The sequence below is a fragment of the Neovison vison genome, chromosome 11 (assembly GCF_020171115.1).
Source record: "Neovison vison isolate M4711 chromosome 11, ASM_NN_V1, whole genome shotgun sequence".
In the NCBI taxonomy this organism is placed as follows: Eukaryota; Metazoa; Chordata; class Mammalia; order Carnivora; family Mustelidae; genus Neogale; species Neogale vison.
Genome location: NC_058101.1, coordinates 88,238,489 through 88,263,635, shown reverse-complemented (window position 1 = coordinate 88,263,635; position 25,147 = coordinate 88,238,489). Strand labels below are relative to the sequence as shown.

At 34.6% G+C, this 25,147-nt stretch overlaps 1 protein-coding gene across 9 annotated transcripts in view; it reads left to right on the top strand.

Annotated features, from left to right (window-relative positions):
* KIAA1109 (KIAA1109 ortholog) overlaps positions 1-25,147 on the top strand; it is a 214,429-nt gene that overhangs the window by 109,483 nt on the left and 79,799 nt on the right. For all 9 annotated transcript variants that reach the window (XM_044224067.1, XM_044224069.1, XM_044224068.1 and 6 more), the window contains 13 exons: positions 554-765; positions 5,232-5,383; positions 5,838-5,988; positions 6,162-6,314; positions 8,091-8,331; positions 9,482-9,624; positions 12,341-12,560; positions 13,019-13,177; positions 14,702-14,877; positions 17,998-18,173; positions 22,143-22,849; positions 23,703-23,948; positions 24,414-24,507. In XM_044224067.1, the coding sequence (XP_044080002.1) occupies positions 554-765; positions 5,232-5,383; positions 5,838-5,988; positions 6,162-6,314; positions 8,091-8,331; positions 9,482-9,624; positions 12,341-12,560; positions 13,019-13,177; positions 14,702-14,877; positions 17,998-18,173; positions 22,143-22,849; positions 23,703-23,948; positions 24,414-24,507 (2,830 nt within the window). The remainder of the gene's footprint in view (positions 1-553; positions 766-5,231; positions 5,384-5,837; positions 5,989-6,161; positions 6,315-8,090; positions 8,332-9,481; positions 9,625-12,340; positions 12,561-13,018; positions 13,178-14,701; positions 14,878-17,997; positions 18,174-22,142; positions 22,850-23,702; positions 23,949-24,413; positions 24,508-25,147) is intronic.

The window sequence follows — 25,147 nt, the reverse complement described above, 5'->3', positions numbered from 1 at the left end:
GGCAAAGTTTTGGTGAGAAAAAAAAGATCTTTATAAATTTTTAATTTTTAAAAAAATTTTAAAAAGATTTTACTTGTTTGTTTATTAGAGAGCACAAGCAGTGGGGAGAGGCAGAGGGAGAGGGGGAAGCAGACTCCCGAGTAGGGAGCCCGACTCGGGGCTCAATCCTAGGACTCCAGGATTATGACCTTGAGCTAAAGGCAGAAACTTAACCGACTGAACCACCCAGGCACCCCTGTGAATTTTTATTTTTATTTTTTTATCTTTATGGGTACTATAGAGTACAGCATTGAGATACCCACTGTTTTTTTTATTTTGTTTTTTAAAGATTTAATTTATTTATTTGACAGAGACACAGCTAGAGAGGGAACAAAAGCAGAGGGGAGTGGTAGAGGAAGAAGCAGGCTTCCCACTGAACAGGGAGCCTTATGAGAAGCTAGATCCCAGGACCCTGGGATCATGACCTGAGCCAAAGGCAGACTCTTTTAACAACTGAGCCACTGAGGTGCCTCTACCCACTGTTTTTAATGAATATGTTCCTTCTCTCTTACAGGAGGAAGACAGTCTGGTGCTGTTTTATATAATACTTTTGGAATTATGGGTAAAGCTAGTGTTACAGAAAGAGGTGGAGTGCTGACATCCAATAATTCTTCTGATTCTCCAACTGGCAGTGGCTATAATACTGATGTCTCTGATGATAATCTTCCTTGTGATCGAATAAGCCCTTCTTCAGACTTAAATGGAAATTCTGTTTCAGATGAACAAGTTGGTGAATTTTTAATAATAATAGTGCTTTGAAAAAAATAACAAAGCTACTCATTTCAAAGTTAATTTCTGGAGTATATTTGCTTCTTTCAGTATTTGGAATTTTTGCTTAAATTGTAGTCAATATATTTTGGTGATTATACTACTAGAACATAATTTCTGAAGCATAGGTACTGTACCATAGATATATTTTTATCCATCATAGTACCTTGTTTAATGCCTTGCTCATATTGGGCACTTAATGATATTTGTTGAATTAATAGAATTTCAGAAAAGTAGGCATTGCTTTGATGTTGTCTCAAGGATTTTAGCAGAATTCATGTAAATACTTAGTTTTGTCACTGGTAGTATTTCATGTAAGTTCTAAATATTTTTAATATCCACCCATTTTAGCTAGAGTCCTGAAGAATACCTTATATGTAACTCATTTATTATATTTAATATGGTAGGATGTCATGATGATTAATAATAGAAATAATAAAAATATTCAAAATTCTAGATTATAGAAGAGTTGTACCACTAACTGATGGGTGCAGATTTTTTCCTCTTTGAAGTTTCTTTGTCTATAATAGTATTGTAAGGATACTGACCTAGACTTGTGAAGATTGAAGGAGATAATATATATGAAAGGCTTAACTCAGTGTCTAGTACATAGTAAGAACTTGGTAAATGTTGTTTTTAAACACATATGTACATACACTTCTGATCATTTGGAAATTAGATCAATTAAAGAGGGAAAAAAACACCTTTTGATTAAGAATTGTTATGGATATCCACCATTCATTGGCATAATCATCTCTGAAACCCAGGTTTCTGGTAGTTTATTTTTTGAAATATTTATTTTGATTTGATGCATAATTTAGGAGTTTTTTTTTTTTTTTTTTTTTTAAATTTATTTGACAGAGATCACAAGTAGGCAGAGAGTCAAGGAGAGAAAGAGGAGGAGGAATGCTCCCCCGCCTAGCAGAGAGCCCAATGCAGGACTCCATCCCAAGACCCTGGATCATGACCAGAGCCGAAAGCAGAAGCTTTAACCCACTGAGCCACTCAGGCACCCCATAGTGAGGAGTCTAATTACAGTTTTCTTGTGAGGTCTTCGGATGTATTTGATTGGTGGTCAGGGATTAGCACTTTAAGGAAATTTAAAAATACAGTAGCTTCTCACTGGACAAAGGAGCTGGGAAGAACCCAGCTCTTGTTTCCTTCTCCTTCTGTCCCACTGAAATACTTGACAGAAACTCAGCTGTCATCCTTGATTTCTGTGATCCTCCTCTCTTTGCTGAATATCCCTAAATTTTGTAACATTGCTTTCATTGGGTTCTCTGACTTTTCTTGGTCCATGTCCTCATTCAGTTCTTTGTCCTTCAGTGTGGGTATTCTTCCCATGTCATTCTTGGCTACCTTTTTTCTTTCTTTTCTTTTTCTTTTTTTTATTTTTTTTTTGAATTCTGTATGTCTACTCCCTGATTTACTTCATTTTCTAGTCCTGCTCCATAATTTGATGATGCTAACTCTCCCATTGGTTAGCTATCTTCATTTACACATGCCATAGGTACCAAAAATTCAGTCAACCTAAATCCAACTTATCCAACTTTATTATTGTTTTGCTTCACATACTATTATAATTAGCTACTTATTATCTATAAGCTGCCTTCCCTTTTTAAAATTTTCAGTTCCTGAAAATTGTCTTTTTTATCTTTATATACCTTAGTGCCTAGCTCACAACCTTATCTGAAACCCACAGGACAGATATATTTGAGAATTCAGATTTTTTTCCTTTAACAGAAAAGTAATATGGTATTTGTTTTATATGTTACATAAACTCCTAATGGAATCTGAGACAGCACTCCATCTTGAAATATTTAAATACTTTTGCAGCACAACATTCATAAAAATTCCAAGTGGGATAAATAGCCTCTTACCAAATTCAGATCAGGTTTTGATGCCACATATACACAAAAATATTTTGATTTCTCAGTATGTTATGAGATTTAGAGCTGCAGATAAGGAATGTGGACTTATATTTAGCATCTGCTAACTTTAAAATAACTATTGCCTACAATTCACATTGTTTTGTGAACTATTGCCTATAGCTCACATTGTTTTAGGATTCAGAGCTGTTTTGTGGATATTCTTCATTCTTTAATCATCCCATGAGGAAATGCCAGTCTTTTATCTTGACCAGTAATAACTAAAAGTGAATTAGAGAACTATGAAGAGACATAACAGGTGGTAGACTTTTTTGTTTATTTCTTTAAAATTATGCTTACCTCCCTGCATTCTAAAGAGTAAAAAAAAAAAAAAAAAAAAATAGAAAGCCAGCCGAGTGCTGCAGGGCCCGGCAGGAAGGTGGCATGGAGCAGAACCCTCGGGCAGCTCCTCTCACAGGAACAACTGGACAGGCCACACTGGGATGCCTCTTCTGGGGAGTCCTGTGGACTACTTGGCTGAGGATTTTGTCTCTGATGGAACACCTGTATATACCTATTTCAGATACTTACTCTCATCACCTTTGAAGAGGGTTAAGGCAGCTTTACGATTTTTGACGGGAGCCTTAGAGATGATTTACAAATGAGACAGAACAGTTATCTAAAAGGTGAATTCTATAGGCCCAACCATCCTAAACCCCTTTATTAAAAAAGTATTTGTGAGTGGTTTAGTCATATTTAAAATCTTATAAGACCCTCTAACTTTCAGCCCCTATCCTCTCTTGTATTAGTCTTTCTATAAGTTAACCCCACAGAAGGGTGCTGTATTGCCCCACCTGTCTGGTCAAAGCTCCCTCCCTTCCTGGACCCCTGTTCCCTTTTGTCTGCCTGCCCAACTGCTCCTCATCCTTTGGCCTGAAGCCTCACTGCTGTGGGAAGCCCTTTGTGACCTTCCTGGGTAGAGGCGTATCCTCTGTGCTTGTCTCTGCTGCATCTTGCACATTTCTTTATTAAAGGCTCAGTAATCACACCAGATAGATTTAGAATGTGAGCCTCTTGAAGGTATGGATAAAATCTTATTTATCTTTGTATTTTCATTACCTAGAAGGGTCCCTGGCACATGGTGTCTGCTCAATAAATATTTATTGAATGATTAAATGAAGGAAGGAATGAAGATAGTACATTAGTATAAAATCTATGGAGATAGGTTTAAAAAAAAAAAAAAAAGCCCGGTATTTAGCCTGAAGAAGGAGCCTCCAAATTTGTGCATTCCACAGTGTGTACCCAACAGATTCACAGAGAATTATATTTGAAGCTGAATTTGTAGAGCTTCCAGTGAGCTATAAGGAAGAAGTCTTTGCCACCTAGGGAGAGGCTTTCCTTTAGTCACCTACAGGGGAAGAGCTGTATTAAGTCCCTTTCAACTTTAAGATGCTCAATTCCTTCATGCTCAGCTCTACCATTTTCTATTCTTTGGCTTGAACCAGTTTCCTGAGGGCCCATGATGGAGACAGAATCAGCACAAAGAGCACAGTCTCCTCTTCAGTAACCTGCTACAGGCTTCCTCTGTTGGAATGATCCAAAAGTTTAATGAGTGAAATTTTCATATTATCCCATATCCATTTAATAATGAAGAGCCATATGAAGCTAGTACTTGTAGTTTTCAAGGCTGAAACACATAAATGTGTCTTTTTGACTCTGTAACTCTCTTTTCATAGTAAGTTTGATCCAAGGGAAACAAAAAATCTTTACTATAGCCTTGTCGCCAAATGTTTTGCTTCTGTCATTCAAGTGAAGCATTTGGTGCCGGTTGGGGATTTCAGTGATCTCTTCCTGTCTCTGAAAGGGTCTCAAAGATATGATCCTCTCCATCCACCAGCACTTTTGGTTCAGAAATAAACAGCAACAAAAAGTGCAAAAAAAGAAAAAAAAGTGGTGATTATACATTTTTAAAAATTACTGCTTCTTAACACTGATTCAGATTGCTGTATAGAAGATAAATAAGACTATTTTATTATAGGTATTATTTATTTGAACATGGACTATACTAGTATTTTTGTGGAATTTGTTTTTGGAAATTTGAAATATGTTGTTAAAATGGAATGGAAAACAGATTGTAGTAGGAAGTAGAAGACATTGATTTTATCATTCATTCTCCTTGATAGTTGTATGAATTTTGACAAGTCACAAAACCTCTTTCTCTCACTTTTTTCATCTGGAAAAAAAATACTTAAACATCCCTAAACAAATGTAATTGAATGAAGTGATAAAGAGAAGCATTCAGTTCTGGATCTTTTACTTCTGGCTTACTGCAGTGCAGTGGTTTTTCAGTCTTTGCTCCGTAGAGCTTCAAGGATCTATAGGTATTTCTCAGAATCAGGGTTAGGCTGAGCAAGGTTTATGTTACCTGTTTTATATGAAGGTGTCACCTGTAGAGCTTGATTCGATGGGAAGATTTTGTGCTCTAAACATTTACTTTGGCAGTAGTGGTTTTAAGCAGCTATACATTAGAAGTTTTTGGTTTTTTATTTTATGTAGGATGAAGGAGTTGAATCTGATGATTTGAAAAAAGATCTACCTCTGATGCCTCCACCTCCAGATTCATGTAGCATGAAGCTGACCATCAAGGAAATTTGGTTTAGTTTTGCAGCTCCCACCAATGTGAGATCTCCTACACATGCATTTTCTAGGTAAAAAGTTTTAAACATGTAGTATTATTCCTTGATTTGTTTTCATTTTAAATAACCTACAATTCTGTTTCAGTTATTTTTAAGTTGTTTTTCTGATCTGTATAGCATTAGGGTTGCCACCTTCTTACCATCTTTCTTACCTTATGCTTTCTGTAGACATTATTCTTATCTTGTTTGACCCTTTTTCTTTCATAGGGCTTTAGTTTTACTATTATATGTCACGCCACCATGAACTTCTTACTGTCACGTCTAATAGGTTTTAATATGTTTCCTTCTTTTCTATTATCTTTTCTTCACATTTTCTACTTACATGTTTATGATTTATCTGATAGCCAAAATTAAAAGTAATTTTTCCTAAGTAAAATGGCTACTAAGTATAGTAAGTATTGAAGATTGTTTGAAATACCAGTCTTGACAGTTGTTTTTATAATTTTTTTTTTTTTAATTTTCAAAGGCAGCTGAATCTTTTAAGCACTGCAACTCCAGCTGTTGGTGCATGGCTTGTTCCCATTGATCAACTGAAATCATCCTTAAACAAATTAGAAACTGAGGGCACCTTGAGAATTTGTGCTGTTATGGGATGCATAATGACAGAAGCATTAGAGGTATGTCTATCAACAGTACAAGGTATCCGATACAGTTTATTAGATAACATGATCTCTAATTATTCATCGTTGTTGGAAAACAACAGACCTGCAAGTTCTTGATTACTGGATGTCTTCTATTTGCAGTATCTTTGATACATCACTCTGTATCTGTTGTTTTTGCTTTGTTTCAGAATAAAAGTGTACATTTTCCCTTAAGAAGTAAATACAACAGACTTACAAAAGTTGCCCGTTTTCTCCAAGAAAATCCTTCGTGTTTACTGTGCAATATACTACATCACTACCTGCACCAGGCAAATTACTCCATCATTGATGATGCTACAATGGTGAGTTACTGAAACCATGTTAGCTTTAAAGAAGCCTCTACTCTTGGGGTTCCTGAGTGGCCCAGTCAGTTAGTATCCTGCTCTTAGTTTTTGCTCAGGTCCAGATCTCAGGGTTGTGAGATCAAGCCCTGTGTTGGGCTCCATGTGGAGTCTGCTGGGGATTTTTTCATCCCCCCTCTCTGTTCCTCTCCCTGCTCATGCTCCCAGTCTGTCTGTCTCTCTCTAACATAAATAAATATATCTTTAAAAAAAAAAAAAGAAGAAGAAGCTTCTGTCCTTTTGAAGAGCCATTCATTGGCCCATAGTTTGAGATGCAGCTGGGAAGTCCAAAGGGGAAATATGGTTAAAAATACGGGCTTACAGACAGCAATGGGCTGAGATGAATGATCTGGGAAGTGCCAACATGAAGGTGTTGGAAGCTGTGGTTATGGATGAGCCTTCTAGAAATGATAGTATATTGAGGGAGAAGCTGGTCAAGAAAGGATATCTGAAGTATGCCAAAATTAAAGGGGGGTGGGTGTGTGAAAGAAAGGTGGAGAGAGCTACAAAGAATGCTGAGGAGGGAAAGGAAGAGGTAGGAAAATCAAGAAAAAATGTCTTAGAAGCCAGAAGTATAAAGAATTTCAAGCAAGAATCACCAGCCTGAAATTTCACAGAAATGTTTAATAAAATAAGGGCTAGTTAATGGTTATGGGGAGAGTATTTAATAACACAAAATGAATATAATATATGTCTGCCTCTAGAAAAGCACTATAGAAGGTAACACCTCATCATTTGGGGTTTAGAACTTGAGATCTCTCATCTCACCAACCTTTTGGTCAATAGAAAATGCACAAAAGGTTTAGCCAAATTAGGATCAATATGTAATAGCCAGTCAAACTTCTGATAACCTCCAATGAGGGAATCTCTAGTAAATGGTAGATTTGAAAAAGGTACTTGGACCTGAGACTACTATAATGCTTTTTACTCCTACCCTGTGAAATGAAGACTGGAGGTCCACAGTACAAGCCTAACTTGCCTGTCTAGTCATAGGCAAAGAGACCTTGAAACAGACAGAATGGCAGGCATTTCCCATGGATGGATGTTCTGCCGAGATAAAGCTTTTAATGTAAGAGGAAAATACACAATATGGCTTTCATTACTTGAGTCTAAGAATGAAAGGACAGGCAAAGAGATCTGATGTTCCTCAGAAAGTAAACGAGGTGATTTCTGTTGTTCAATAAATGGCTCTCTTCAATTAGAGCCATTTCTCTTAACACAGGGAATTATAAGAAAGGGGTTGGAGGGGATTTGGATATTTTACTCTTAGGCTAAGGTGTCAATTAGAAGAATAACCAAATCCATCTGTGTCCAGCGTTTAACCATAGTGATTTATTTTTTTCTAATGTTAAAATAGTGGTGGTTACCTAATCTTTGAAGGGAGTAATTTCATTTCCTCTTTGTTTAATGAATATCCTGGATAGTTCAAAATACATTTGATTTCCTCAATAGAACAATAAAGGTAAAGTGGATTTAGTACTTCTTAAGGAGAATTCCAATTTTTTACCCCATGTTTAGCCTCTTAGTCACCTGGTACTGCATTGTTTATGACAGAAAGACACACTGTTGTGTTTAGAAATTGAGTTCTATTGTCAGCTTGAAATACTCTCTTTTGCGGACAAATTATAACACATAGATTCTAGTTTCTTCTTCTCTAAATGGGGGTTATGAGATTTAAATGAATAAATGTATGCAAAGCACTTAAGTGGTAACATTATTTCATCATTGCTGTTACAGAGTGATGGACTTCCTGCTTTGGTAACTTTAAAGAAAGGTTTAGTTGCACTGGCAAGACAGTGGATGAAGTTTATTGTGGTGACACCAGCCTTTAAAGGAGTTAGTTTACACAGACCAGCTCAGCCACTGAAACCTCAATCAGCTGTGGACCATGAACATGAAGATGGGCTTGGACTAGACAATGGAGGTGGTCTTCAAAGTGACACCAGTGCTGATGGAGCAGAATTTGAATTTGATGCAGGTAATTTGTAAATATTTTAGTCAAATATTATACCTTGGTAACATATGTATGTGATAATTTGGATCGTTTGTGTCCCAAATTTGAAAATGTTATGGCTTAAGTATACAAGTATGATTTGTATTAGTCCAAAGGAATGATAATAATGTTGGAATCTTTATACTGACTTTTGGTTTTTTTACATTTAATTTCATGAAATATGATAGATTTCTTTAATCTATCCCATATAATAACAGACATCTTTGCATAGCTAGAATATTTGAGTGAAACATGTTAACTTCCTTTTGAAATTCACATTTGAAAAAAAAAATAAAATTCATATTTATATTTGTTCATCATCTTTCCTACACCACTTAAAGAAGTCTTTGAATTTTACCTGGTGCCTGGTTGATTCTGCATTTATGTAGTGTTTAGAGTCATGCATTCAGCCTATAAATCTGTCAGCATCATGACTATGCCAGAACACAGGTAGATGTGCATTTTAGAAATATATGTGCACACTTTAATGCTTTTTCAGAGGAAAATTTTTGTTATCACAGCATGTAATATTCAAAAATACTGAATTATGATATTTTGGAAGAGTTGAAAGTACCATGAAAAAGGACAGTAGCCTTAAAACTAGAGGTCTCAGAACACTGATATATAATACATTAACCAGCTTTTTAAATTGTCTTTAAAAAAAAAAAAAAAACTTTATACTTAACGCTATGAGGAAGGGTGCCTGGGTAGCTCATTTGGTTAAGCAGCCAACTCTTGATTTTGGCTCAGGTCCTGATCTCAGTGTCGTAATACCAAACCTCATGTTGGCTCCCTTCTAATTAACCATCTGCACATTCCTTTGTTAATCTGAAATTTCTATACTTTTAGCTTAGTTGGTTTTTTCTAAACCCTTTGGCTCAGGTGTGGAGGGACTAAATATAAGCTATTTGTTTCTTTCTTGAGATTGAGTGAGAAGATTGGGGTTGGGAGAGTAAAAGAAAGAAAAAAAATAATATAGCAGATTCCACAATTAATTTCAAGGAAATTTAATTAATTTAATTTGTTTACTCAAGGAATATGTAAAGTTGAGTGTAATTTACCACCAGGAACACTCGTATTAATATTTTAAGAAAATGATAATCTATAGCCCACTTATTCTTTTTTACTGTTTCAGCCACAGTCAGTGAACACACAATGCTATTAGAAGGAACAGCCAACCGTCCTCCACCTGGTGGCTCTGGACCTGTAACTGGAGCTGAGATAATGAGGAAACTTTCTAAGACTCATACCCATAGTGACTCTGCATTAAAAATAAAGGTACATTATTGTTGTTTCTGGTTAGAGTAGACTTCCAGGGAAGACCTAAATTTCTGATATCTCAAATTCAAATATTAGGTATTTAAATTTAAATATTCAAATAGTATTTTATATTGAATATTTTATATTCAAGAATTAATAATTTAATAATTGAGTAATGATAAATATTTTTATAGTTGAACATGATTAGCAACATAACAGTTTGAATTGAATTATTTTATGACTTTAATTACGCTGTTTTAAGAAACTTATCCAGTGCTTGGTAAGACATGTATATAGCAAGGTGGTTAACTACCACCTTGGGAGCCAGACAGCCTTGGTTTCATTCTGCCTCTGACACTTAGTTGTTCTGTGACTGAACAAATTTTTAACTATACTGTGTGTCAGTTTCCCTATCTGTAAGATGGAGATTACGATAGTAACTTTTTCTAGAATATGGATGCCAAGAAATAACTGTTAATACATGAAAAATGCTTAAACAATACCTGGCACGTAATAAGCATGTAAGTTATTTGTTGTTGTCATGGGTTATTTATGTTTTGTTAGTTTCCTTTTCTGAGCAATGAAAATGACAGACAATATTTTAACTTTCTTTGAAAGTTTCAGTGTAGACTTACATTAATGCTTAGAACCCATAAGGTAAATGACTAACAGTTTTACCGTATTAAAATATAAAATATCTACACAGAAAAAATAATTATTATAAACAAAATAGACACATGACAAAGGGCTAATTTCCGCATATATAAAGATATTTTTTCTAATCACTAACACAAATAGAAAATTAGTTAATGGGGAGTTCACAAAGAAATACACAAATATGAACATGTATCCTCTTAAAATTAAAGAAATGTAAGTTAAAATGTGAGATTTCCATTTCCACCAATCAGATTGAAAACACTAACACATTTGAATGGTGTATGTTGGTGAAGATAAGGGAAAGCAGACACTCTTCTACAGTACTGGTGGGAGTGTAAATTGTCACAAATCCTTCAAAGACCAATTTGGCAATCTGTATCAAAATTTAAAATGTAATATTCTTTCACCCAGTATGTTCATGCCCAGGAATTCATTCTAAAGAAATGAATGCTCATAAATGCCCAAAGACACATGTGCAATAATGTTCCTTACAACACTGTTTATAATAAGAAAATAATGGAACCAATATAAATGACTATTTGAGGGCCAGTAATCTAGTGTCCCCTGACACAGAGATGCATACCGTGAAGACCTCAGAAAGATGAAGTTGATCTCTAAGTGGATATGGAATGGTCACCGAAATGCCTAGATTAAAGTAAAAGCAAAATATAGGACAATATGTATCTGTGTCTTAAACAAGGATAAATATGTACATGTGCTTATATAGTTATAAATTATTTAAAGAGAATAGATAAGAAACAAGAGTACTTCTAGGAGAAGGAATCTAGTAGACGGGAGCTCAAGGGATATAATTTATTAGATTGTCTTTGTGCTTTTAAAGTTTTTATTCTGTTTAAGGTATTGCTCTTTTAATTAAAACATTCAGCAATAGTTTAATATACACTTTTAAAAGTTTGAATTATTAGGCTTATTCTATTTCTATAGTGTAGTTCAAAGCTAGGATACTTTTAAATTCTCAACTTCTTAATCAGTCTCAGATTTTTTTTCCCATTTGATGGTTTTTCCTAGCCCACAAACTTTCCTTTGTTTATGAATGATAGAAGTCCTCCAAAAAATTGAACTACAACTCTTTGTTTCAGATCTCTTCTTTTCAGAATCTTTCTGTCTGTATAGTCTTTTCTTGTATGATTTTAAACTGATCTGAAATTCTAATCTTAGATGTGTCAGAACAGGTAGAGATGGGCAATTCTGCAATTTTTAAATTTTCCTCAGAGAATTGCTGGAAATGGTTTTTGGCATATTAGAACTGTACAGAGAGGGGCATCTGGGTGTCTCAGTGGGTTAAAGCCTCTGCCTTCCGCTTAGGTCATGATCCCAGGGTCCTGGGATCAAGCCCCACATCAGGCTCTCTGCTCAGCAGGGAGCCTGCTCCCCCCCCCCACCGCCTGCTTCTCTACCTACTTGTGATCTCTCTCTGTCAAACAAATAAATGAAATATTAAAAAAAAAAAAAGAAAGAAAGAAAGAAAAAGAACTCTACAAAGAATCTCTTACAGATTTTCATTATCAGGGTACCAACAAGAGTAGTATAGTATTAAGAATTTTGGGATCGATATCTTGCCACCAGACACACTCTTCAGATTTCAAAGGGAATTAATAATTCATTGTTAAAATAAGTGAATGATAATAAAGGCTGTCCTTTGTTTTGTACTGTAAAGGTTTTTTTTAATTTTTTATTTTTTATAAACATATAATATATTTTTATCCCCCGGGGTACAGGTATGTGAATCACCAGGTTTACACACTTCACATCACTCACCATAGCACATACCCTCCCCAATGTCCATAACCCCACTCCCCTTCCCCCAACCCCTTTCCCCCCAGCAACCCTCAGTTTGTTTTGTGAGATTAAGAGTCACTTATGGTTTGTCTCCCTGTACTGTAAAGTTGTAAAACACTTCTTTGTATATTTGAGATTCATCACAATCCTAGTAGGCACAATCTGTTTTGGTATTAATGTGAATAGTAACTAGCAGTAATAACAGTACTAATTGTGGTAGTTATTAGCAGTCGTTTTTATAAGCATAAGAAAGAGCCCTATGTTGTTCCTGTTGTAGGGTATTCACCCATATCATTCTTTGAGCTATACCAGTGGGGACACTGCCACAGATTCTCCTGTGCATGTTGGCCGTACTGGGATGCCAGTGAAGGAGAGTCCAAGGAAGGAGAGCCTACTCAGCTACCTGACTGGAAGCTTCCCAAGCTTGCACAATCTCCTAGAAGGGACTCCTCAAAGAAGTAGTGCAGCTGTAAAAAGCAGCTCCCTAACGAGAACAGGTACATCTTTGGTTTTGACAATTACAAGTTTACTTCTATTTGAGAATTAAAAAACAAAAAACAGAACGTAAGTTTATTTTGCTTTATACTTTGGTTGCATACCTAATCTGTATTTTATACCTCATCTTTGAAAAAATATTTTGGGAAACTGCTCTCTTTGTAACTTGTTGGTGTCTTCATACTCTTGGTTTGCATTTCTAAATTGTAGCTTTGGATATTACTATCAACCTATTCATGGTATGGTATGATGTGTAAACCATCCAACAGTGAATTTCTTCTTGTTATATTAAAAATAAGTTATTTATTGGTGCCTCAATATCCAAATACGAACATCATGCCCTGAGTTTGAAAACATCTGCAAACAACAATTTAGTCTGACTTTAAAAAAATAATTACATAAATCACATTTTCTGCTTATTACATAAGAAATACTATACTCAATAAAATTTTATTTTCAGGAAATACAATGGCCACTGATATGTTATCTGAACATCCCTTGCTATCTGAGCCATCATCTGTGAGTTTCTATAATTGGATGTCAAATGCTGTGGGTAATCGTGGAAGTGTGGTACAAGAATCTCCTGTTACAAAATCCGCACACAATAGTCTTCCATCAGGTATTGAGTTATCATGTTATTTTGCTTAGCTGTCTAAGGGACATATGTTAATTTTAACAAAATTCTATTTTTCACAGAATGGTCTAAACATCTCAGATGTTTAATACTGTTTAGTTGAAATTTGCCCATTTATGAAATGCCTTTGGTAATACTGAATTGAGAGAATTGTAAGCAGTCATTTGGTGTTCTTATGGAAAGACAGATATGTCAAATGTGAGATCGTATGTAATTTAAAGAGTTTAAAATGTCCAGGTAATGTGGCTGACTTAATTTTCAAAATACCAAAAGGAGATTAATGAAAAAATGTGAAGAATATGGCATAATGTGCCTATAATACAGAAAATATGTTAGTTTATACAGATTCTGCTGAGATACAATAGCTTTCTTTTACTCTTATAGTTACTTAAATAATTAAGTCTAAAGGTGTACTAAGAGGAATAAGATAAGATTTTGCCTTTGAGGAGGCAATGAGGACAGTTTATTAATTTAAAATAGTGCATATAAACAGCAAGAACACTGGCAGGGAATTCACCAAGAAATGTTAGTGGCTATCTGCAGAAACATAAGTGGTGCCACCCTTCATTTTCTGTTTTTACTTTTTGGGGGTATTTTTCCAAATTTATTAGATACATATAGTCTTTTCTTTATTTTTTTTTTTTTAGATACATATGTTTTTTAAAGAAAATTTTTTTAAAGAATATGTGTAGTAGACTTTGATCCTAGGTACTGAAGGCAGCTGAAATTAGCCCAGGTGATAACTGTTTGCATCACTAGCAAATTCTATTCATATAGAAAATGTGATATTATGAAATGTGTTTATAAGTGACTACTCAGTCCTTTGTTTTGCTGGTATATGGATCACTCTTGAATCTGGAACTGATCCTAATTATGACTGCATTCTAATTCTTATAATTGGCTCTTAGTTGAAGAAGGTAGAAGGAGAGTGTTTCTGCCAGCTCCCAGAACTGTTCTAGCCCTAGTCTCACTACTGCAGTTTAAATTTTGAGAAAACCAGAAAAAAACATTTCAGCTTTATCACAGATCCTTTGCCTGGGGGAGTTAGAGGATAAAGGGAATACAGAGGGAAGAAATAGTGCCATTTTATTTTTGTTCTGCCTCAGAAAAGATAATTGGGAAGAAATTTATACGTAGGACTCTGTGACATCTGTGAATTTTGCCTTGCTGCTCTCTGTAACTCTGCTCCTCAGTGCAAAGCTGATGAGATAACAAATGCTTTTGAAAGATCTTCTGGTCAAAAAATTCGCTATTTGAACTGACTGGCTCTAATACAGACTGTATGAGGATGACTGATATTTTCTGAAATTTTAGTTTAAATTCATTTTTATTATTAAATCATGTCTTTAAAATGACCAAAAAATGGTGTGTTTCTTACCTTCATTCAGTTTAAATGGTCTGGTAATACTGCTGTAATACGGGCTTCATAAGTTTACTTTGCTGTGCCCTTTTATGTTGTTTTTATTTCCTCATAATTCAAATTTTACTCTTGAACATTTACTCTGTTAGGTGTTGCACCCAATCTTCCTACAATACCCTCAGCCTCAGATTTCAATACCGTCTTATCTAGTGACCAGAATACTTTGGATGGAACACACTCTCAGCATAGCACTAGTCAGGATGATGTGGCAGGTGTAGAAGAAGCCAACCAAGGGTTTCCTGCTGTGCAGCTTGCTGATGCACAGGTGAGCCAGTCTGTTTGTCTGTAATTATATTAACTCCTCATTAGGTAATTCTTGGCAACTGGAACGATCCAGTCATATCCACCTTGGAATTCTGGTGAAAATCTTTTTTCTGTGCTTGTCTGTCTAAAGTCTTCATGCAAAAATGGAGGAGCCTTTTAAAAGTACATGGGTTAATGACAAATGCAAATTTAGCATCTATAGATAGATATGCATTAAACAGAAGAGTGGTATATAATTAGTTGTCCCATATAGTAACATTTTTGTTATATGGAGATACTATATGTTATATGGAGATACTATAGGTGTTATATAGAGACACTAGGTAAAAAGATAAGTTATTGAAATAGTTCACATAAGTGGTAAATGAAGCTTTTTACTTAGATGGTTGTGGCTTTGATAAGGTAAAAATGGCAAAATATGGAGGTCTTATTCAATTGATTAAATGTAAGAGTGGAGAGAAAATCCTTTGAATTGTATATTTTAGTCTGAGTGATCACTAGGCAAGTGAGTGAGCGGGACCATGGGTATTAAGAGATGTTATTTTTTCAGGATGAGAGAGACTCCACCGTATTTGCATACTTAGGAGAAATTAGGATGGTCCCGATCAGAAAAAAGGAAAAAAAAGAAGGGTAAACTGATAGAGCAGGATTTAGAGAGGGATGAAGAGTGTTGGAATTTAGAGTCACTCACAGAGAAAGATGTTTTAGACAGAAAAAATTACTTTTTTCCTCTGAGAGACTAAGAAGACAATAAGGTCAGTTCACAGTTATAGAGATAAGTTTGCAGATTGATAGCTTCAATTTTCTCTTATAGTAGAAGGTAATTTATGTTAAGAAATGTGTCAGGCACTTTTAAATTTCTTGAGATTTACTTCTCCAGTACATTGGAGTAGCTTTTAGGGACTTCATTTTTTTTATTAAAAATAAATAATATAATAAAATAATAAATTAAAAATTAATTAATTAAAAATTAAAAATAAAATAATTTATTTTATTTAAAAATAAAATAAATAACCTTTTATTGTTGTTTTTGCCTATAGATTACATTGATTATAGTTGTTAGCATTCAACACATATTTTTAGAGATAATTATATCGTTTTATATATAAGATTCTAAAATCTACTAGAAACAGGAATATTAAATAATTCAGTAAAATGCTCTGTAAGGTGATTTAGATATGTGTACAGGTTGGCATAAATATGAAAGAGAGCTTACCATAGACTCCCTAAAAGGATTGCCAGATGTGCTGAGGGCCTTGTTAAGAGTTTAGGTTAGTGTTAGGGTACCAGTGAATGTAATTATATAATTTCCTTTCATTGTTCTAGCAGCTCAGGTATAGGAGTATAAAAAGATTGATTCAAAGCAGATGTAGCAAGAGAAATAGGTGATAGGAAGTTGCTAAAATGGCATTTAAGCCAAGATTGTGGGGGGGAAAGAAGTCACATAACTTTGGAACTGAAGTGTTGGTTGAGTTATCTCCATGGTCAAAGAAGTCATTCAAGATGATAAATTGGCATTTAAAAGAAAAAGAAGAAAGTAAGTTAAAAATCAAAGTTTCTAATAGGTATGGAGGATTAACAAGATGGCAGATAAATAAATGACAAACATTTAAAAAGTGGAGGATGGTTTGGACCTTGAAGAGGGAAAAGTTTTTCCCATTAGAATGAAAGGGGTAAAACTCAAGAAAGAATATCCCAAGCAAGTACATAAGGGAGAGGGAATTTCTCCCTAAGTTTCTACTCTAGTGTATAATTGTTGGAGTTCTCTGTTATAGGCCATTTGACCTTCATAAGAGTAGCCTGTCTTCCCAAGCACAAACAAATGAGACGACCTAGAGATAATTGGACATGTAGACTTAGGTCTTAATACATAAATGGCACCTATCCATTTTAATAGTATAATTTAACTTTCAGAAAAAGATCACTGAGATGTACAGTGAAAGGATTATATGAGGTCCAATGGCAGTACTGGATAGCACCTATATTTTGGATGTAGAAGGAAGAAAAGGAACTATGCAGCAAAGAATAAGCAGAGTGATTATAGTGATCAACTGCTGAACACATATTAGTTGCTTCTCTTTGGGTTACCTCTTCATGATTACAAAATCAGTTAATAAGAGTGTAACCAGAGTGATCTATTTCCATAAGCTTGTATGGTACTTACAATGTAAAGGAAGGTTTTGGGGGTTTTTTTGGTCAGAAAATAAATGTTAAATGATACTATTTAAAGTGATACTATTTAAATGTGATACTATTTAAAAAGAGGTCAGATGGTCATAATATTACATATGAATTATTTTTAATATTAACATAGGAAGGTGATAAACCATTCTAATATACCGGATTTTTATGGAAACACAGTGTATATTCATACCTTTTTTATTTTTTTTTAAGATTTTATTTATTTATTTGACTGACAGATCACAAGTAGGCAGAGAAGCAGGCAGAGGGAGAGGAAGAAGCAGGCTCCCTATTGAGAAGAGAGCCCGATGCGGGGCTAGATCCCAGGACCCTGAGATCATGACCTGAGCCAAAGGCAGAGGCTTTAACCCACTGAGCCACCCAGGCGCCCCTATTCAAACCTTTTTTATTTTTATAGATTGATTGATTGATTGATTGATTGTCAGGGACAGAGGGAGAGAGAGCGAGCAAGCACAGGCAGACAGAGAAGCAGGCAGAGGCAGAGTGAGAAGCAGGCTCCCTGCTGAGCAAGGAGCCAGATGCGGGACTCGATCCCAGGACACTGGGATCATGACCTGAGCTGAAGGCATCCGTCTAACCAACTGAGCCACCCAGGTGTCCCTCATACCTTTTTTAAAAGCAAGACATAGAATGATTTAAATTAGTTCACAATTTTATTCTCCTTGTCCTTTCAGACACTTAGGCAGGAGGGAGGAATCTTTGTTCTTATGATTAATTTGAGGATGAGTTGCACGTAATGGGTGTTGAAAAATACTGTTAAGTTTTAAGTACAATTAGAGTTATATTTATTACACAAGTTTTTGTTTGTTTCAGTACAATACTGATATATGATATATGTATTGAGGTAGGGTAAGAAAAAAGGCGCAGTAAATGATGAGTTATAAATTAAGCTGATTAATGAATGTGTTATGTCTTTTAGGTTGTTTTCAAACCTCTTCTCAGTCATACAGGGATTCAGTCACAGGATGCAATGCCACTCTGCTACCGAATGTACTTCGGAGAACACCTTTCATTTTCAGGGACTTTGGACTGCCTTAGAGCAGATATTGTGGATTCGGACACAGCCAAAGAGAGAAAAGGCAAAAGAGCAAGAAGGTGTCTTGTGTTATTGTTCTTTTTGTATAGAATGTTGTATACAGGTTATAACATCTTTTTTTAACTTTATTTTCCTCTAATGCTAATGAGAGTAATTTTAATATCTAAAGTACATTTGTTACATATATCCTCAGAATTTGTTTACTGTTGCAGTAGCTGAATTTTTAGGATCTTAATTTTACATATTTTACTTAAAATTATTCCTAACTTCCATTCTGAGTCAACTTGCAGTATTTTCTGTTAGAAACAGGGTAGAAGTCATATTGAGAGTATGGCCATGAGAAACAAATACACAGGAATGCTAAATGTATCATGGTGAAAGTTAAGAACAATCTTTTATCGTCATTATTATCAGGGATAGTTCTTCTTTTTTTTTTTTTTTTTTTAAATATTATTTATTTATTTATTTGACAGAGAGAGATCACAAGTAGGCGAGAAGCAGGCAGAGAGAGAGGAGGAAGCAGGCTCCCCACTGAGCAGAGAGCCTGATGCGGGACTCGATCCCAGGACCCTGAGATCATGACCTGAGCCGAAGGCAGCGGCTTAACCCACTGAGCCACCCAGGCGCCCAGGGATAGTTCTTTAGTTTCGTTACTGTTTGAATAGGAGATATTATGCCCATAATAATATTTGATTAATCTTTTTGTGAACATTAAATTGTACTTTGCACGGGTCTTGCTGATGTAGCTAGGAATAGTAGAATATGGATATAGGTGGCAATTATGACAAAAGGTTTTTGCAACATTCTTGATTTCATCGAGTTTAGGTTTTTGCAGGGTGGCAAATTAAAAGTAAAATGCATATGTATCACACATATAACTAAGTGAAATATGTTTTCCATTTGAAATATTCTATTTAAAATTTTAAATAATTTGACAAAGTAAGTTTAAACATTTTTATGGCAATTATTAATAAAAAATATAGCTTTCTCAAATTTTATTTCAGGTCTAGATATCCGAGGATTTTCTAATGACACAGGAACATGAAAATTACCTTGTCTTTTCTGTTAAATATAAAACAGTCACTGCTTTTCATAGTAGTGTTGCACCATAAATGATGGCAATCCGAAGCACCACAAAGTGACCTTAATGATTATCAAGAGTAGTGGGGGAAAATTACCTTTGTTTTGTGATCTGGAAAAAATGTTTGTTAAAACATTAAATATTCTATTACTGCTTATTATAAATGTGTAGGGAAATGAAAAATATAGTAAAACTAATAGTACATTATAATTTAAAACATTAAAAACACTGAGAATTAAAGTGTCCTACTTCATTCTAAAATTCTCATCAAAGGATAGTTTGAGTAGCCCTTGCCGTCTTATTATATAACTTGCAATGCAAAAAGAACATCCTTTATGTACCTTGGCATAATGCTATACTCCATTCTAAGTACTGCTGAGTTTCCAACACTTTTTCCTTTGTACTTTTAATGTCATAAAATAACATTATGAGTTCCTTCTACTATGAAATTTTTTGCCAGCATCACTTCTCTGGGATATTGTCATCCTTTTTTTTTTTTTTAACGGCCACTTAACTCTTTATGCCAGTAAGTTTGCCTTCACTGAGTTCCTCTAGCTGTATATCTATAGTTTCTAGAACAGTAGAAGTATCAACATTTCCGCAGTTAGCTATTTCTTCTATAACTCCATTTACTTTTATTTTAATTTCACCACTGGCATTATCATTTTTTTTTGTTACTGCATTTTTATCTTTGCTGTCCAGTTCCCTTTTGATTATCAATTTTAAAAAATGTCATGTGGATTTATCATGAGGAGGCAACACAACTACAAGCTTTACTGTCTGTGCTTGAAATGAATAACAAATGTACATTGACCAATCACTGACATACGTAATGTGATTGATTAATGATCATGGTGTCCATCTGTTATTTACATAGTGATTTGTGGACTGAAGAGCTAGCAGCTAGTTTGTACTTGATGCAGTTATTTGCAATACATTTTAGTTTAAGATTTAAACCATGTTATTAGGAAACTGGTGTTATGTAACTGGTGTTATGTATGGTGAAATCCATTCACATTGGAATCATCAGATTCAGACTCCAAAACATTAACTCAAACTTATACTCCCTAATTACAGTTAATAAAAGCTCTGTGCTAAACTTGTATTTCTATTTGCAATAGCTGACTTTCATATATATATATACACATACGTATGCACAGTATATGTGTCATCAGTAGATATAATTAATTTATATATAATTAGATTATATGTATTTAATAATTATAGTTAACAGCCTACTTATTGGCTTACTAAATGCTATATAATACTGTCTACCACAGACTAGAACTTCATCTGACCATACTTTATGTTCACAGAGAGTTTCTTTGAGTGACTTTGAACTTACTGCATTTGATCTAGCTGAACTTAATATTACTTTTCTTTTTCTACTACTACATCAGTTCTGAGTACTCTACATTCTTATTACTGGTCCATGGTTAGCTTTTATTTCTCAGATCTCCTATTGTTCCACCTTAAACTCTATTTATTTGGAGATTTCTGTCACAGTACACTTTCCTCGTCATCAATTTCAGGTTTTTTCCCCCAACATTTGGAATGTTATTCATTCTGCTCGTTACTATACATTATTATTGGGTAATAATATGTGTAAACATACATATTTTCTTGTGTAAACCTATATATCCCATCCTGTAAAGCCAGGATATTAAATCATTTAGCATAGGTTCTGGCATGTAGAAGTTCCTATTAACATTAGTTTCCTCATATCTTTGCTGTCCTAGACAAGATAGTTGAACATAATAGGGAATTAATAAATATTTTTAAAATTTAATTTTAACTTTGACTCTGTGGTGCCCACGCCAGCTCTTTATCTGTCTGGCAACTTTTGTCATAAGTGACTGCTTCATTATATACCACTGTTTTTTCCTCCTTCTACTTCAATCTTCTCTCTTTGAGTCTTTCTTACTTCCTTCATGTTTTCAATTCTTGTTTTTGTGATTGGGGATTATTTCAATTTCTTTTGAGCCTTCTTTCTCCTGTCCATTCTACTTATCAAAACCCAGTCTTTCCTTCTTTAACTACAGGCTTAACAATGATTGTAGTCTTACTATGAGTTTGTACATTTTCCTGGATTATACTCTAAAGTAAGGTTTTTCTTAAAACAATATTCATTAAAGAATTATTATTCTCTATAAAATCTTTAAGTTAAATTGCATCAAAGCTTCTGTTTCTTTTTTCTGTTAGAAAAATTTGACCTACGTGACTATACATTCATATTGTACATGGAAGAAGAAGGAAAAAATAATATTTTTTTTCAATTTTGGTGGCCTGTAGTTTGTTGTTATTGGCAGCTGGTTTACAGAAATCTGTGACAGTTTGGCTTTTAAGTATCAAAATTGCCTGTAATATTCCTATATGAAAATTTTCAGATAAGCAGGAGGATTTGCCCAAATAATTTTCATAGTTTTTTAATGTGCATTTTTTCATTTTTTCCAGTTGTATTCCTCCCCACTTTCATTTTGGCAAAGTAAGCTAGTAGGGTTTCATTTTAAATAGCAAATTAATTTATATAAATGCAGTGAGATTAAATTTATAAACAATATATTTAACAGATGGGGAGAGGATGTTTAAGGGAGGCACCCTAATTAACCGATAATTAACTTTAAATTCCATTACCATTGGAGTATACTACCATTTTGGCTAGGAAATGTTTAATTACTTCACTGAAATAATTAATATAAATCTGATTTTAACTAGTCAGTTATGGAATAAGATCAAGAGGGAAGTTTTAAGGCCTAGTTTCCAACATATAAAAGGTTGGCCTCATGAGAAAGCAAATTCTAGTTGATCTCTTGCTTAAAATTATTTAAATGTTTTATAACACGTTTTACCTTAGAGGTTTCTCTGCTAACAAACTAATAAAGATTGTGCATCTCTGGGAAAAAGGAAATTAAGTCTTGACATATTTTTCTTTTCTCCTCATGTTTAGGCAAGGTCATGTGAATCTTCCTCCACTTGAATTCAAACCAGCATTAATGTTGGAAACCTTTAGCATCAGCGCTGTTGTAATGGAAAAGTCAGTGTGCACCCCTCAGAACTCTACCAGTGCTCTTTCTTTTCATGATCTCAACAAACGGTATTATAATACCTTTCACTGTAACTTTACTATTTCTTGTCAGTCAATAAGCCAGCATGTAGATATGGCTTTGGTTCGTCTTATTCATCAATTTAGTACAATGATAGATGACATCAAAGCAACTCAGACTGACATTAAACTTAACAGATATACAGCTGGATCGGCTTCCCCAACACCTACCTTCAAAACCAGAAAACATCGGGATTTTCGCTCGTCTGACTTCAGCCGCAGTTCTAGAGGAAGTCTGAATGGTGGCAATAGAGTAAACAATGCAAAGAACAAACGGACCAACAATGAAAATAACAAAAAGGAATCTCGAAACAAAAATTCTTTAGGAAGATCTGAAAGAAGAACTTCAAAAGTGTCTAGGAAAGGTTCAAAAGATGTGGTGGACCATATGACTATTCACATGGATGACTCTGATTCAATTACAGTGTCAGAACAAAGTGAGCCTTCAGCTGAGTGCTGGCAGAATATGTATAAATTACTTAATTTCTATTCACTTATCTCTGATCCAACAGGGATATTGGAAAAGTCTTCAGAAACATTTGGACCAGCAGGTAATGGATATGTTTATATTTGAAAAATGTCTTTTTAGAACAGCAGTAATACTAAAATAGACAGGTTGTTGATCATGTTTTCTTTTCTTTTTTCCCCAATTTATTTATTTTCAGAAAAACAGTATTCATTATTTTTTCACCACACCCAGTGCTCCATGCAAGCTGTGCCCTCTATAATACCCACCACCTGGTACCCCAACCTCCCACCCCCCCCACCACTTCAAACCCCTCAGATTGTTTTTCAGAGTCCATAGTCTCTCATGGTTCATCTCCCCTTCCAATTTACCCAAAAGCACATACCCTCCCCAATGTCCATAACCCTACCCCCCTTCTCCCAACCCCCCTCCCCCCAGCGACAACATGGATGGAACTAGAGCGTATCATGCTTAGCGAAATAAGTCAAGCGGAGAAAGACAACTATCATATGATCTCCCTGATATGAGGGAGTGGTGATACAACATGGGGGCTTAAGTGGGTAGGAGAAGAATCCATGAAACAAGATGGGATAGGGAGGGAGACAAACCATAAGTGATCATGTTTTCTTAATGTTATAAGTAGATAATTGAAATGCCAAGAAAATTGTCAGTCATCCATGGAGAGAAGATAGTAATGGCAGTCAGATAATGCACAACCCCATTTCCTGTCCTTCCATACACAGTTTGATCTTTAAGATTCAGGCATACCTGCTTTCAAATATCTATTATTTTACTGTCAGTATGATCATGGGAAAATGTTGAAAATTTTAAAAAATCATTTTGGTGAGTAAGAGGGCTGGTTTGGAATATGAAGAAAGGTAAGATGGTGTTTGGGGTGTTCTTCGATTTTACATTCCACGTTTTGTTTCCTTTTAAAGGAGTTCGGAGCCCTACTGAGCCGACATGTAAAGTTGTGTTTGAGAATGAACAAGACAGTAATAGTTTGACTAAGACACAGAGGAAACGTAGCTTGGTGACTTCCGAACCTCAGCATGTTACTCTAATAGTGTTTGGGATTGGCATGGTGAACCGCACACACCTGGAGGCGGACATTGGGGGGCTAACAATGGAATCAGAACTCAAGAGGATCCATGGTAGCTTTACACTTAAGGAAAAAATGAAAGGTAGGATGATGTTCTAACACTGTAGTTCTACTTTTCTGAAAAAAGCCAATGCCACGTCTCTAAAATTCCTACTTGGCAGTTTTTCTTCAAAAATGAACTTTCCCATTTATATGGATCAGGAATGCTGCTTTATATAGTTTCTTTTCCTATTTTTAAAAATTTTCCATGTTTTCTATACCAAGTATTATTTCTGAGATTTAAAGTGCTATTAGGCTATTTAATACATGAATGGCATATTAAACTATATTTGTCATTATTCCAATTTGACATATAAGATGTATATATAAATACATGATGCATAGAAATAAAAAATTAAGTAGTTCAGAAATAATTTAAGTTTTATTATAAATACAACTTTTGAATTATCTTTTATCAATGAATGTATTGTGGCTAAAATGCAACTTTAATACAAAGTACAATATTTTATTTCCAGATTTCACATAATTCTTTTTTCTTACTTTTAAGATGTTTTACATCAAAAGATGACTGAGACGTGTGCCACTGCTCATATTGGTGGGGTTAATATTGTGCTGCTTGAAGGGATTACACCAAATATACAGTAAGTGTGTCAATTTTTATTACTTTCTTAAAACTGTTTATTACAGTTTTATAGAAAACTTAAAATTCATTGGATGAATCCCATACATACTGAGTTTTGAGATGTGTATACATTATGTTACCAGATACTATAGTTCTCTCATTAAGAATATCACCAAATGAAATGTTTTCAGAAAAATTTTCTCCCTTTCTACAATTGGTTTACCCCCACACCCCTCAAAAAACTTGACTCCAGGAACACTGTAAGATCGTATAACAAAAAATGATTATGATGCAAACTTCAGTTAAACATACAACATGCAAAAGCTTACATAATTCAAATAGTTAAAAATTTTAGTCAAAGAATACAGACTGCCTCTTGATTTTAGGTTAAGTAATCATTACTCAAATTCATGCTGGGCTTTACTATATCTTGCCATTTTTCATTTAAAGAATTTAATAATAAGGCCTATGAGACTCTTAAAATAATATAGGTAGACTTTAATAGTGAGTATACCATACCTTATCACTTTTCTTTTGATTCTTTGCTCTTAACCCTTTCTTTTTAAGTCCTCCTCTTAGATCTATTCTGAATTGAATTTAACCATTGACTTTTGTTCATATGCTTGGGAGCATATATCTTAATTCCTAACTTCCTTTCA